General features: G+C 36.5%; 1 protein-coding gene across 1 annotated transcript in view; it reads right to left on the bottom strand.

The window, feature by feature from the left end:
- Positions 1–500: 500 nt before the first annotated feature.
- Positions 501–14577, bottom strand: part of LOC145685166 (dnaJ homolog subfamily A member 2-like) — a 57096-nt gene continuing 43019 nt past the window's right edge. Inside the window, exon 8 of the mRNA XM_081757520.1 lies at positions 501–1950. Within this exon, the coding sequence (XP_081613646.1) occupies positions 1768–1950 (183 nt within the window). The 3' untranslated portion in view covers positions 501–1767. The remainder of the gene's footprint in view (positions 1951–14577) is intronic.

Here is a 14577-nt window from a genome sequence, read left to right on the forward strand (position 1 = left end):
GGACATACTTATTGCATAATAATAATAATAATATTAATGGATCTGAAAAATTACATACTCTGAAGTCAAAAATATAAAAGAACCACAATATATACACTGATTTACTAACTAATATTCTTCGAAACCTGGCGACGCACCTTTCTTTGAAAAAGAATTGTTATACTGTAATCATTTGAATTACATAAAGAAAAAATCTCGATTGCTGAAGATATTAGCAACGTAGTAAATTAATTTATTCATAGTGGAAAATAGAGTAGGTGGTCACGTTTCTTCCACCATGAATATCACTCATACTGAAAACAGAAAGAATACTATAAAATATTATTTTCTTCTGTAAACACCTGTTATGAAACTAATAGTCCATTACGAAGATGAAAATCTCAAATTATAAACGCTTTCTTTTCTTATTTCAACACAACATACACATTTCGAAGTTACGAGATCATTATGATTTAAAACTTTCAAGGAAATAAAGGAAATGACAAATAAAACACGTTAAATATTCTTTAATGCCTGGTTTAAGACATATTTTACTCTCGAGAACTTTTTCCAAGCACAGATACACTTGAGCCATTTTCGTGATATGGACAACTAAAATATACATCATGATTTTTTTTTCCCTATCAAAAAATAATCTTGCTCGTTTAGCAACCTTGTCTGCTGCTTTCTTTTTTTTGTTATTTTTACTAAAAAAGAACTTATCCTCCCAATTATTCATGCGAGACTAAATTATTCTCTCTACACAATACTAAAATGGTAGTTTTGTGAAACAAATTTTTATACTTAAGAGACATGAACTGAAATATTGAACGGAAACAATACAATATATTCGATACCTTTGGATATACGATGGTTAACTCAAAGTATTACAAACAGCAAACACTAAACAATGTAGTTGAAGGAGCCTGATTTTTTTTTCTCGTTCACGTCACCACCGAAAATTTTGTCTTCGCTTACTAAATGAAAGACAATTCCACAAATACGGCAAATATATGTATATAGATATATAAGTATATAGGTAGTTCTAATGCGTAAATTACAATATATTTGAATTAACATTAAACAAAACTTTATAAAAGATACACAAACTGCAGCAGGGTTTACACTATACGTTGCTGTTCACTGATGATCGAAAGTGTATTTCTATTATCCCATTAACTCAATACGGAGACTGTATTAGCCGAATACCTGATTTTCATAATTTTTGTTTTCGAAGGTTTCTCTGCACGCGAAGTATAGGCTGAAAATATGTTACCATTGTTAATATTTTTTTTCATTTATATATATATAAAAAGACTGTACATTCAAAGTTTTACATCAGTCTTTCCGAAACACACTCAACATCACTATTCGGCGCGAGTACACCTCAATATCAAGATCTTCACATTTCTAGTTTAAAACTGAAAACTTTGTCAAAACCATATAAAAACTTTTGATACACAATATACATGCAAACAGAGATCAAAAAATAGTCTGAATAAATTAATTTTTAAGTGCAAAACACCAACGCACAGATTTGTCTACCTCCTGCAATGTATTCTGAATTTTCATTTAAATACTTTAGGCTATAATATGGAAGTTTCACTCGCACAGTTCCAACTCCGACGTTTACCTGTCTTGAACCGCTCGCCTTCGTCTAGTAAATCAAGAAGTGGAACTATTCAGAATTGAGCTCACAAAAAGTAGGGAACATATGATTTCAACAGAATCAAATGATCCGCACCTTACGAGCCACCATATGATTAATATCAATAATAAATTCACTATTCATTGATGGGCACATTGAATACCTGGCCCATGGTGGTCCTCATCATCACTAGCGTATGCTTCATGTCTACCTTGCATACCACTACGTTCACTCGGATCGTAATCATGAAGGTCAACCTCTTCAACCATTTCACCAGATGGCTCTACAAACTGTGGGCGTGGTGGTAAATACGTCTCCAACTTCTGTGGATAAAGAAACAAAAAAAAAAAACTTCGTTACTGCATCAATGATTTACTGCATATTTACAACTAAAAGTCCCATTAAAAAGATTAATAATCATAAAACGTATACAATTCATAGTACGAAGAGGTCTTTACACAACGATTTCCGTTAGTAGACGTTTCATACCCCACATCTTTCGATGAATTTACGAGGTATTCAGGAAGTCAGTTTCGAAAGTACCCCCAAGATGGCACAAGTGGTAAGAACAGGACGTGCTTGCGCAGGAGTGGATGAGGATCATGTGGTCATAACCTGGTACGAAAGCACTTATATGGAGTCAGTGGTACGGTAAAATGGCTGCGCGCATACAGTTTCGTGCTTAGTGTGAAGTACGCGCGGTAATCAGGTTTCTCCAAGCTAAGATGCTGTTAATATTTTTTTTTTTTCATTTATATATATATAAAAAGACTGTACATTCAAAGTTTTACATCAGTCTTTCCGAAACACACTCAACATCACTATTCGGCGCGAGTACACCTCAATATCAAGATCTTCACATTTCTAGTTTAAAACTGAAAACTTTGTCAAAAGTCAGAGATATGTCGGCACTTTCGTGAAGTATGTGGACTGGATGTCCTGAGTGAAGGTATGGTCAAAAGATGGTACAGACAATTCACAGCAAGCCGCACCAATGTGCACAACGAAAACCGTAGTGCCGACCACAGCTAGTTGTGATATCTTTTACCATCTCTCCTACAGCCCGAACCTCGCCCCGGCAACCTCTATCTGTTCCTTCAAGTAAAGTGATTTTTGACTGGACAACGTTTCGAGAACGTAGCTCAGTTGCAGATGGTTGACAACCTACTTCCAATCCTTGGTGGCAGAATTCTTTGACAGGTATACAAAGCTGGTGTCGCGTTACGACAAATGCCTGAACAAGGATGAGGCGTATGTTGAAAATGTTTATGTATCATTAACTCCACATAAAATCATTTTCTTCTTATGTTCGTCTTTCATTTTTGTAGTTTATCGGAACACTTTCTGGGTGCACCTCGTTAGGACGTTTTTACTTAAACCTTACACAACAATACACAGTAGGAAATATTTCTACAGAAATATTATTTTCAAACGTAACTAAAGCATCCTATGCAGTGCTTTTCCACAATTTATGCCAAATTTATTTCTGTTTCCTACTTATTTCTGTAAACAATTTTCACTGGCAAAGGTTTTAACTATTTAACTGACAAAAGTTTAATTATTCCACTTTTCCATATCTCCAGTAGTTTAGAACTAAACGTAGGAAACTAACTTCCTATAAAATGGGTCGGTCTAGGAAACATGTGATATATATGAACATACACACGGCATTAAGAGTATCAGATGCTGGTGTTTGATGGTCCAACTCCAAAGAATGCCATTAGATTGTGATAAAATTTATATGGAACCTGCGAGAAAGTATACTAAACTAAAAACGAATAATCAAAATCAGTACGCCAGTGTGGAAGTTATGAGTGAGAATGCACACCATGAAATCGGATAATACCGATATTAATACTATCAACCGCTGACGAGTTTGATGGTCAAGCTCGATGACTATTATTATCAGATCCTAATGAAATTTATACGAAAATACCATGAGAACATATTTCTTGAAACAAACAGTAAATCAATAAAACCGGCGATGTACTTATGTCGAAATTAAGCGTAATCATAATTGATGGGTATGGAGGGTGTATAACGGTGACTATCATTATAGAAACAAGTACGCTGTTTACAAAAAAATAGCGGTAACATTTATGTGAGCTAAACTGTTGAAAAAGTTCGTTTGAAACAGCAGCATATTCAGCATGCTGTTGTTAACTTGATTTCCACAATGCAGCTCACATGTGTATCATCAATATCACTGTTTATCTGCAACCAACTTACTTGTTTTTAAATAGAGGGTTAAACCGTTTTCTTCATACTCTTTACTTATGGTATAAACACTGCCAGCCGTTGCGGAGTTTCATGATCTAGCTCCGAAGAATATTTAGATCCTTAGGAAACTTATGTGGAACCATCGGAAAAGAAGAATCTTTATAAAAAAAAAAGTTATGCGTGAACATACACACTATATATATATAAATGGGTCGAATTGAGAACCATCAACTTTTTATTTTTTTTTTAACGTCGGTTAAGAAGACATATACAGGGTGTCCCAAACAACATTTTCACACTTGTGAGTAGATTTTGCTGGACCAAACTGATTGTTTTCTCAATACCAGTTGCGCGTCTGCGGCGTCGTTTTCGAGATATAGGGTTGTCCATTGCGATGCACTATTAACTTCCGAAAGTGGTAAATACAATTCAAAACTGAGGTAAAATAATAATAATAATATATTGCAGCAAGGTTCAGTGCACACAATTAGTGCAAACGTCACTAACACAGAGGTGACAGTACTCAGCAAACCATGAATAACATTGTAAAAAAACACCTTAGGTTACTGCATGTTTAGTATTTTTTGGAACTGCTGAACAAAATATCGGAAGACTATAATTCTATGCTGTTAACTATCAGAAAGAAAGATCCCGAAGCGAAAGCAAAAAAAGCTGCGCCGTTGGCCAAACAGGTAAAAAAAAAAAAAAAAAAAAAAAAAAAAAAAAAAAAAAAACCGTTGAATATGAAGGGTAATTACCCTATCACATGCATAAGAAACTCCGTGTATACCTAAGAAGAATATGTTACACGTTATTCTTATGTCATAGGAATATATAAAGAATAATTCAATTCCAGATCAGTTTCCGAACTCACGTTCTTTTCCCGTATTTATCTCATCACAATTCATCTCGATTAACAGTCAACTATGTTACGATTTCGCATTTTGAACATCAAGCGAAGCTTACAATTCGCGTTTTTCAGTAATTAATCTATTGTGTTTATTTCACTTACTGAGTGCGTAGAAAGTATTTTACTGATCCAAAAAGAACACATCTTGGAATGTGAACTAAACTTTTGCTGGTACACACCTGTTCACAAAAAGCTGGAAACTCGTTCAGAAACTTAAGTCCGAAAAAGTGAGCCTAGATCCGTCACAAAAATTCCCGCAGATCTATACACAGGGAATTGCATTTTCCCCTCCGTTCTTTATATAGACACTAGCCGCAAACCGTACTGTCATCCAAGCGATGTGAAAATGTAAAAACAAAATCAAACCAGGGGCGTCATTTAGGTAGGGCAGGAGGGGGCAATTCCCCCCCTCCCAAGAGTTTGAGAAATACATATAGTTTAATCGATTGTCTACTAATATACTAGTACAAAACCGGAAAGTCTTATGTCTGTGGTGCTTTTGCCGCCCTCAAGCGAAGTCTGAAATGACGCTCCTGAATCAAACTACTTATTTCTGAGATTAATATTGATTGCACACTTCATGCACAGTTCCAATATGCAAAAACAATCAATATCTGAAGTAGAAATTACTGAAAAAGATCGAAAATGACTATTTAAAACTTCAAGTGTCAACCTGCGCTTGGAGCGATACAATTATCAATATTATAACGCATTTCCTTCTAAGTGCTTCCGTAGCCAAGCGGGTTTAGTAATGCTGATTGAAATTTCTGAAGCGAAGGGCGACGGTTCGAGCCTCCGTGCGGAGTTCGTTTTTATTTCTTCCTTTTTTTTTTTTAAATATATAGGAACATTGTTATAAATATAAATTTCTACTTTGAAGTGCTTGGAAAACAATCAAACGATCTGTCACTTGTCAAATCTCTGTTACATTTACTAACCCGCCATTTCCAGAATTTGTGTGTAAAAACGTTAACACAGACGTCAACTCTGTAACACTTTTTTCGTGAAAAATGCTTAACTACGAAAACATGACGTATGCCTTGTCGCAGAAGACGAGTTTCTCCACTTAAGCCTACGAGTAACGAAATCACCTACAGCCAAACAGCTGCAATTCATTCATTAGTCATGGCTCATCGTGGTCAGAATGTTCGCGAGCAGCTTACTGCTCTTGTTGAATACGGTGGTATGAGTGTGAGAGAACCTAGCGAACGTCTTGGTGTTCCCTGTTCTACAGCATATACTTAGTGGAAGAAATACTCAGAAACAGATAACGTGTCTAGAAAACCTGGCACTGGCCTTCAAAGGGTTTCAACCCCACAACAAGATAGGGCCCTAGTTGATGTAAGCCGTCGCAATCCTTTCGTATGTCATCCCGGCAGTTAGTGATAGAGTCTCGTTTTCCTGGCTCCTTCCTCACCGCTCGGCGACGCCTTAAAGATGCAGGGCTTCACGCATATCGAGCCGCGTGTAAGGAGCAATTAACGGATAGTCATAAAGTTGATCGACTAGCATTTGCTGAGGCAAATATTGATCGTATCTGGGATCATGTAATCTTCACAGACGAAAAGATATTCTCTTCAGCAAATGATGGTCCTCGACTTGTGTATAGACCCACAGGAAAACGTTACGATCCACAGTACATGCACAGAACGAATCGAATGGGGCATGTTACTATTCACTGCTGGGGATGGCTGTGTAAGGATACAGTTGGTGAATTACATCGTATAGAAGGCCGAGTGAACAGCCAGAAGAATGTGGATATTGCGCAGTATGGCTTGCTCCCCGCTGCGAGAAATTTATTTGAAGACGGCATTGTAGAAGTTCAACAAGATCATAGCTCAATACGTGATTCCCATCTAGTTCAAGCCTGGTTTCAAGAGGAACCCAATGTTGAGCTAGTCGATTGGGTTCCAAGAGGATCTGACTTGAACCGAATGGAAAATCTATGGGCGGAAGTTACAAGAACTCTACACGAAAATTGGCCTGATCCCCCACCAAGGACAGCTGACGCACTTTGGGAGCTAGTTTCTGACGCGTGGGAAGAAATAGCACAGGGACATCAATATGTCGCTAGCTTGGTTAACTCATTACCAAGAAGATTAAGATGAGTCATCGAAGCTAACGGCGATTATACGAGATATTAATACCTGAATAAAGATTTGTCTTCATACACAGGTGACCTTCGAGCTCTTTCAAGAGCTCACAAAGTTTTTCCATTTTTCCTTTAATACTGCTTTCATTGGGACGTTTGCGTTTCGTCGGAATGTGCAATATATGTTTATTTCTGCTCCTCTGTTTATCCTACACAGATAGTCCCGTGGTTAGCACGTGTGCCTTTGGTATACGGGGTACCGGGTTCTATTCCCGCTGGGAGAGACTTGTGTTTTTACCTATCTGTGATAATTGTGTGTTTGTCCCCTGTTGTTAAAGAGGTACTGCTAAAACTATAAAACCAAGTAAAACAATTACAAATAAGAAAAAACAGTTTCTGAGGAACGTTCGGTAAGTCAGTTTTGTTTTAATATCTAATGCCTAGCGCGTTCGTTGTTGGGTCTTATAGTCGCGGGTTCAATTCCCGTTAAGGGTCCATTAACCGTCTTCTTTAGCCTAAAGGACTTAAACGTTGAGAAAAGTATATGGTAAAAATGAAATCAATAATAAGACAGTAATAATGCTATTAATCTGTATCTATCTACATAAAATATAAATGAAAAAGACGTCGTCTATCAGAACAAAAAATGGCTTAACCGTTTGAAATGATGTTTATTAGTAACACTTTCACCTACCTCTGACTCATGGGCACCCGAAGGAGGCAGGGTGGGCCACCCTCTGACTCATGAAATATATACAAACAGAAATACCAAACATAATATATAGCAACCATGAAGATAGCCAGCCCCTCCTAGAACATTTTAGAGTGCCATGCGCGAACTGGCTTGTTATCATACCATTTTTATTAAGATGTGTATCCTTACAGAGAAGAGGAGTTAAAATTTATGCCAAAAATAGAATCTCACATTTGTGAGATGAAACTTGACCCCATGCCGTTAACGTCGCCAATATCTAGTGACCTACTTGCCGGTAAATGTCGATCGTCGATATAGCGACGCATCAAAAGATTGCCGCTAGTGTGTTCCTGGCGGCAGGGTTTCGTCGAGTCGAAACAGACATCTAGAGTAGGGGGTGTTGCAGTTACTACCACGTAGTGGCGATGACTTCTTTTCGGTCCGTCTTTCGATTCGTCGCGGAGAATCGCCGAAGGGACCGAAACGACTTATCGCCAGTCATGTGCATGCATTTATTATTATATATTTGTTTTTCCTGACGAATGTTCATAAAGTGAGCTCCGGAGTCAAGGATAACCCATGCTTCTACATCACAAGTTTGCTGTTTCGGGCCATTCAGGAAGAACTTTATATATATTTTTGTAAGTGCTTTTTAGACACATCTCAATGTAAATGAATCATGCATATAGGCTATTTAACATATTTTGGTGGAGTAATTTTGTAATTCATTGGCATTTCGTCGCGTCTCTGCCACCGGTGGCCCACTGGTGGTGTAATTTTCAAAACGGAAGTGGGGCCACCGCGGATTGTTGCAGTGGGCATCCATTTTTGGCGAGAGGTCGCTAGTTACCCATCGATGGTCCACCGACGCTTACGGCACCGGGTAACTCTAAATTAAATTCAATTACGAAATCACTATAGTTGCTATAAGAACTAGCTTTTGAACTTGGACTGTATAATATTGGTCTTTTGAGGCAAACATTTCGTAAGTTCAACTTCGAGTATCTTCGGGAAACAGTAAACCAAAGATGATAGGTTCGAACCCACAATCCAACGTTCACAATCGAGAACATTCTGTAAATCTGTATTTTCCTCTTTTAAGTGTAATAAGATATGTTGATCCGTTATTAACTGTACTGTAGAAACAATTCATCATTGCCATACTTAGTGATAAAATATTTCGAAATTATGTATACATGGGAGCACATTGTAGTTGCCTCAATCCAGCTGTAATCAATGCCCTCAATTTCCTTCGTGCAGTTCAAACCGATTTTCCTGCAAGCTGTTACACAACGACAATTAGTCTAGTTGTCTACGTTAAGTTGAGTTGATTTTAGTTTAGCGCCCCTTTCAGCAGCGAGGCTATGAGACTTGGACCTACTGATTAACGTGGAATCCGAACCACATGAGCTCCCGCCGGGAATCGAACCCGAGTCTCCCACGTATTTGTCTACGTGTAGAACTGCTGAGCCAAAGGACAAGGGATCGAATCTCGGAGATGGACATGTAAATTTTCATTACTTGCAGAATTATACATTTCACCCATAATAAAATAAGCATTAAAACAGTGTGTTTCCGTGGAAAAGTAAGAATTTATTTCAAGTTAAACTTGTGAGCAGTGAAGCAAAACGAATTGGGCTCATAGTTGTCCGAATACCTGACGATTTGAATAAATCATACGACACGCCTTTAGTATGGAGTTAAAGAGCTTTCTGATACGTATAAAGGAATCTCACTGACCTAAATCCATTACGAAATAGGATTGCTTTCTTTCATTTTTCATTTACACATCCATGCCATTCCATTTAGTTTCATATATTCTGTTCGATTAAATACACATTCCTCAATCTCTTATAATATGTCCAAATTAACAAAACGGTTCTCTTGCTTTCTTTCTAATAATGATGATTTAGATTTCAAGAGAGTTAATTTTAAATAAACTTGTAACCAATTTGTTAATTACTACGAGCATTCCTCATTGTGTGTTAATATATATTCTTCAGTGTTTACATTCTAATAATAATAAATATTTATGCCACAATTAGATATAATTGCAGTATACGAAGGTTAAGTGGGCAATAAAGCAGTTCAAGCCGCGATTTTACTTCAATCTGTATCGTAGATTACAATTATCGTTAAAAGAAATTGAATATTCGCATCCAAAATTGATTTTATCTAGGTAGGATGGATAGGGATATGCACGAGACCTCGACAATATGCTGTAAAAGTGATGTCTCGACTCGACAAATGTATATTTTTCTATTGGAAGAGCTGTGCCTCGACTCGAATTTTGTCAGGAAAATTCTGTCTCGACTCGACTCTGCGCATCCCTAAGGATGGACAGTTTGAAGAGCCCAGTATTCCAAAGCTGGCGGGGTACCCAATTACACCATTACGCAACATCTATTTCAGATCCAACCATTATTACACACTTCATTTTCACAAGCTTCTTCTTATAATAACTATACCAATTTCCTACTTAAATTCAATTATAGATAATTGTTTCTTATGTAGCAGCTAATATTCATGCTATAAATGCTAATTACAGCTAATTTACAGTATAAAACAAGTACACATTCAATGTAAATAAATACAAATGTAAGATATTACAGATTACTGGCATTGCGATTTAATCCGATTTTAAGCAGTACATATTTTCTAAATAATTGTTCACATTGCTTTATAAGAATCCAGATTATGAGGTACCCTAAGTTTTTGTAATGCAAAAAAGATACAAGCATATTATATATATATATATATATATACAGTGGCGGATCCAGGATATGATCAAGGGAGGGGCTAAACCATAATTTGCCGTTTTATCCAGTGTAAAGCTGAATTGAAGCCCATTTTATCCATGTAAACCTGAGCGTCAAGGGGGGGGCTATAGCCCCGTAGCCCCCCCCTTAGATCCGCCCTTGTATATATATATATATATATATATATATATATATATATAGGTGTATTTTAGGGGACTTCCGGGCTTGACCCCCCCCTCGAAATTTTATGTTTATTCAAATAAAATATTGTGAAGTGAATGAAATATCTTGTAGAATGTTCACATTTCCAAGAATGAAGTTGGCAAAGCCCCCCGATATATATATATATGAATAATTTTCATATTGGGCATGTGGTTTTAGGTATTCAACTGTCTTCACATTTCTCATTTTGGCGTTTTCGTATATGAATTATGGACATAGGGGGTTAGTAAATGTGGCAAGGATTTGAAAAGTGACAGTTCGTCGTCGGATAATGTGTTTCCAATCACTTCACAGTAGAAATTTATATTTATACAAAAGTTCTCATATATTTAGAAAAAAAGGAAGAAAAACTAACTTTCTGCACGGAGGCTCGAACCGTTGCCCTTCGTTTCAGAAATGTCAGTATCAGTAGTAAACCCGCTTGACCACAGACGCAACTTACAAGAGACTGTGTTATAATATTGATAATAGAATCGCTCCAAGCACAGGTTCCTACTTGGAGGTTTAAATATCCATTTTCTGTCATTTTCAGCATTTCTACGTAAAATAATGGTTGATTTTGCATATTGGAACTGTGCATGAGGTGTGCAATCAATATTAATCTCAGAAATAAGTAGTTTGATTTTGTTTTTACATTTTCACATCGCTTGGACAGTACGGTTTGCAGATAGTGTCTATATAAAGAATGGCGGGAATATGCAATTTCCTGTGTATAGATCTGCGGGCATTGTGACGGATCTAGGCTCACTTTTTCGGACTTAGTTTCTGAACACGTTTCCAGCTTTTTGTGAACAGGTGTGTATTTTCGAATTCTTTTTCTTTTTTAAAGTGTTATTTATCTAGTCATTTCTTCGTTTCTGCATTTATATGAATTTTTAAATTTAAATCGATTTGGCGACGACAACGTATTATATGTATTTAAAAGGAAATTCGATCAATAGATAACAATACTTGCTAGCTGCTTCCATTTGTTTACATTTTGACGCTTGCCTTCACAGCCAATTAAAATGCATAGAATAACATGTCCATGGTAAATACCAGCCTCCTCCCTCAGAAAAAAAAGCATTGTCCAAAATTGTTACCAAATACTGCCTGTACACCAAGGAGATCCAGTCTTTAGATATGTGCAAAAACTTTGCAAGATCTTTGTACCCACAATGAGTACGAACTAGGTCTCCTGATTCCCTCGCAGGAATAGATGAAAAAGCTGAAATAAAACGCAATCCGAAATCATTTTCTCTAGGTATTTTCATATGTTGGTTGGCGGTTTAGCGTTTAGGGAACCGATGATGCTAAGACAGGTGGCAAATGTAGTATTTCTTACATAAAGAAGGTTCAACAAGGTAGTTATTCTAATATTATTCTTCCCAAATGATGGAAGAAGTGTGCAAGTAGAAGAGGAAGGGGAATAGAGTATCAATAGCACTAAGCGAAGCTACAAGAAAAATTTCGAGGTAAACAAAAGGAAGATGTTTCATTAATACAGAAACGTGGTAGTAGAATGAAGAAGTCGAAGCAGCTCTGAAAGGAACGATACAAAAAGTGGCAGAACTCGGGATATCAAGAAGACCTGAAGGATTATACGGAAGCTACGAAAAATATTAAGAGAGTCAATGTAGCAAAAGGTAAGACTTAAAACGAGTTGCGCAACGAACTGGAAACAAAAAAGGGAGAAAACATAGTTTACAAGCTTACAAAAGGCACGAGGGTGACCAGGAAAAGAATAGATTGTGTAAAAGACAATTTGGCGCAGTGTGATATTTCAGTGAATGACATACAACAAAGGTAGTCAGCGATCCGTAAAGCTGACCCCAGGTGACTACTATCCATTTCATAAAGATAGGCCCCTGACTTCGCGGTGCTGCCGTGACGTCCAGTCAAAACTTATATTGCATTGTCGTACCTCGTTGGAATTACTGGAATGTTTTCTTTTTAATACTTAAGACATAAAAATTTTCTTTGTACTATGTAGTGAGAAAAAAATAAAAATTAATGAAAAAGTGCGTATTTTTTCGTACTTTTTTGGTAGATCAATGTTTATAGAGCTATATCTCAGAAAAGAGATCACGTGAAATAATTTCCTGTGTACAATATGTAGATGCATCCATTAACTGTAAGTTGTGAAAAGTTCAATTTTCATCACTTGATATTTTTTGTGTAATTAAAACAAATGTGCGAAGCTCTGATCTCCTTTACCATGGTAGGTAGAGAAACGTACAAAATACTGTTCGAAAATTTGGAAGTCTAGTGTTCCAAATATTTGGAACTATTAACAAAAAAGGGTTTAGTTGGTAGAGTATTTATTTTTTAAAAAAATATGTTTACTTCAACATGTTCTCTGCGTTAAGCGGTGAGCCGTGTTGCAACCCAATCTTTAAATTCCCCGCGCTTATATGAAGAAACAGCATACAGTAAATGGAAGTGCGGCAACGCTGTCGTGCAGTGTTGTCGCGTTCAGGAAGCTTGTAGCGCGAAGCCTACTTCATAAGAATGTAATAGGAAAAAGTATTTATTATAACCTTTCACAACATCATAAAAACATTAATGCATGTACACTCATGTCTAAAATTATTATCGCATGTCTATAAATATGTTATTGTAGGAATATAATTTGATAACGAATTCGCCTGGTATTTCTTATAATGTTAGTATGTGTATAATCGGCAAAGACATGTAGGCTATGTGGAAAATTTCATGTCAAAAGAGCAGTAAATAAGAACAATAAAACGAAACTAAAATTTTCTTATCTATTTAGCAACATTTTGTTTTACTCATGCTAATTTTCGTATTCTTTTCCTATGAAATTTACCACAAATATACATTTCCCGACTCTTACTTATAGTATCAGTATTAAAAGTACCCTGCAAAATCATTATCAAATTATATTCTTACAAGAAGACAGTTATAGATATGCGACAATAATTTTGGACATGAGTGTACACATCTCAATGTAATCGAAATAAAACGTTGAAGTAACACATCCAAAAACTCAGCTCTTAATCTATTTACTTCATTCACTTTCGTCATGACTGTTGACTCATCGCTGCTCCTGCTATCTTCCCTAATATTTATAAACAATTGCTTCATTTCTACCTCAAGATCTATCAGTATACACACTCTCCAGCTTACGAACATGTTAAAGGTTAAAAAGAAATGTGCCTTGGCAATCACGTGTTCACCCAAGTTCTGCGATCAATTCCCTTGCCGAATGTACAGTAACACAGAATGGGTCCTTTGTTTTCTTTCAACGAAAGAAAACAATGCTATGAGTAGGTGACGAGGGCTGTATTTGCGTCTAATCACGTCGCACTGTTAGGTCTTCAATACTTCCCTTCGGTTCGTAGGCGTCAAAAACTTACACACGCATTCATATCATATGGGTTCATTGCAATGAGACGGACGAACGGGCATTTATATTTTCGTGAGTATATCTTGTGCTTTTTGATTAAAAAAAAAGAAAAAAAAAGTGGATATTCCTTCACGAGCGGCGGTATTACAAAAAGAAGAGGCAAAATGTTTAGCGATAATGAAATTGCAGAACTGATGAATGACTCTGACTCAGACGGTTATGAGTTAGTAATTAATAGTAAGGACATTGATTATTCTGTGCTCAGTGGCGTATCCGGGAGTGAACAAGATAGTAACTCTGTTTCAAGTAAACCTGAGGCTGCGCCGGTTAAAAAAAAAAAAAAAAAAAGCGTCATTCCTATTCAAAGGCAAATTCTAATGTAGCTTGGAGCTCTTAGATCTGAAAACAGATTTTCTGTGAATTGTAAACTCAATATTACATATCAACTAAGGTTGTATCATATAATAAACTTTGTGCGGGTTTTTGTTTCTGTGCAAGTGTATTTTGTACTGCGTGCAATAAGTGAAGAACTGACAAAAATCAACAAATTTTCGAGGACCATCACATGCAAATCCAAACAAGATAAGAGTTCGCTTTTCTAATTTTGAACACTTGGTACATTTACTGTATATCCTGTTAATTTCTAAGAAATTGGTTTAAAATCTGTGGAGACATTACATTTTTAAAATATCTCTAAAAAGTGA

The sequence above is a fragment of the Thermobia domestica genome, chromosome 1, assembly GCF_964235325.1.
Source record: "Thermobia domestica chromosome 1, izTheDome1.hap1.1, whole genome shotgun sequence".
NCBI classification, from domain to species: Eukaryota; Metazoa; Arthropoda; class Insecta; order Zygentoma; family Lepismatidae; genus Thermobia; species Thermobia domestica.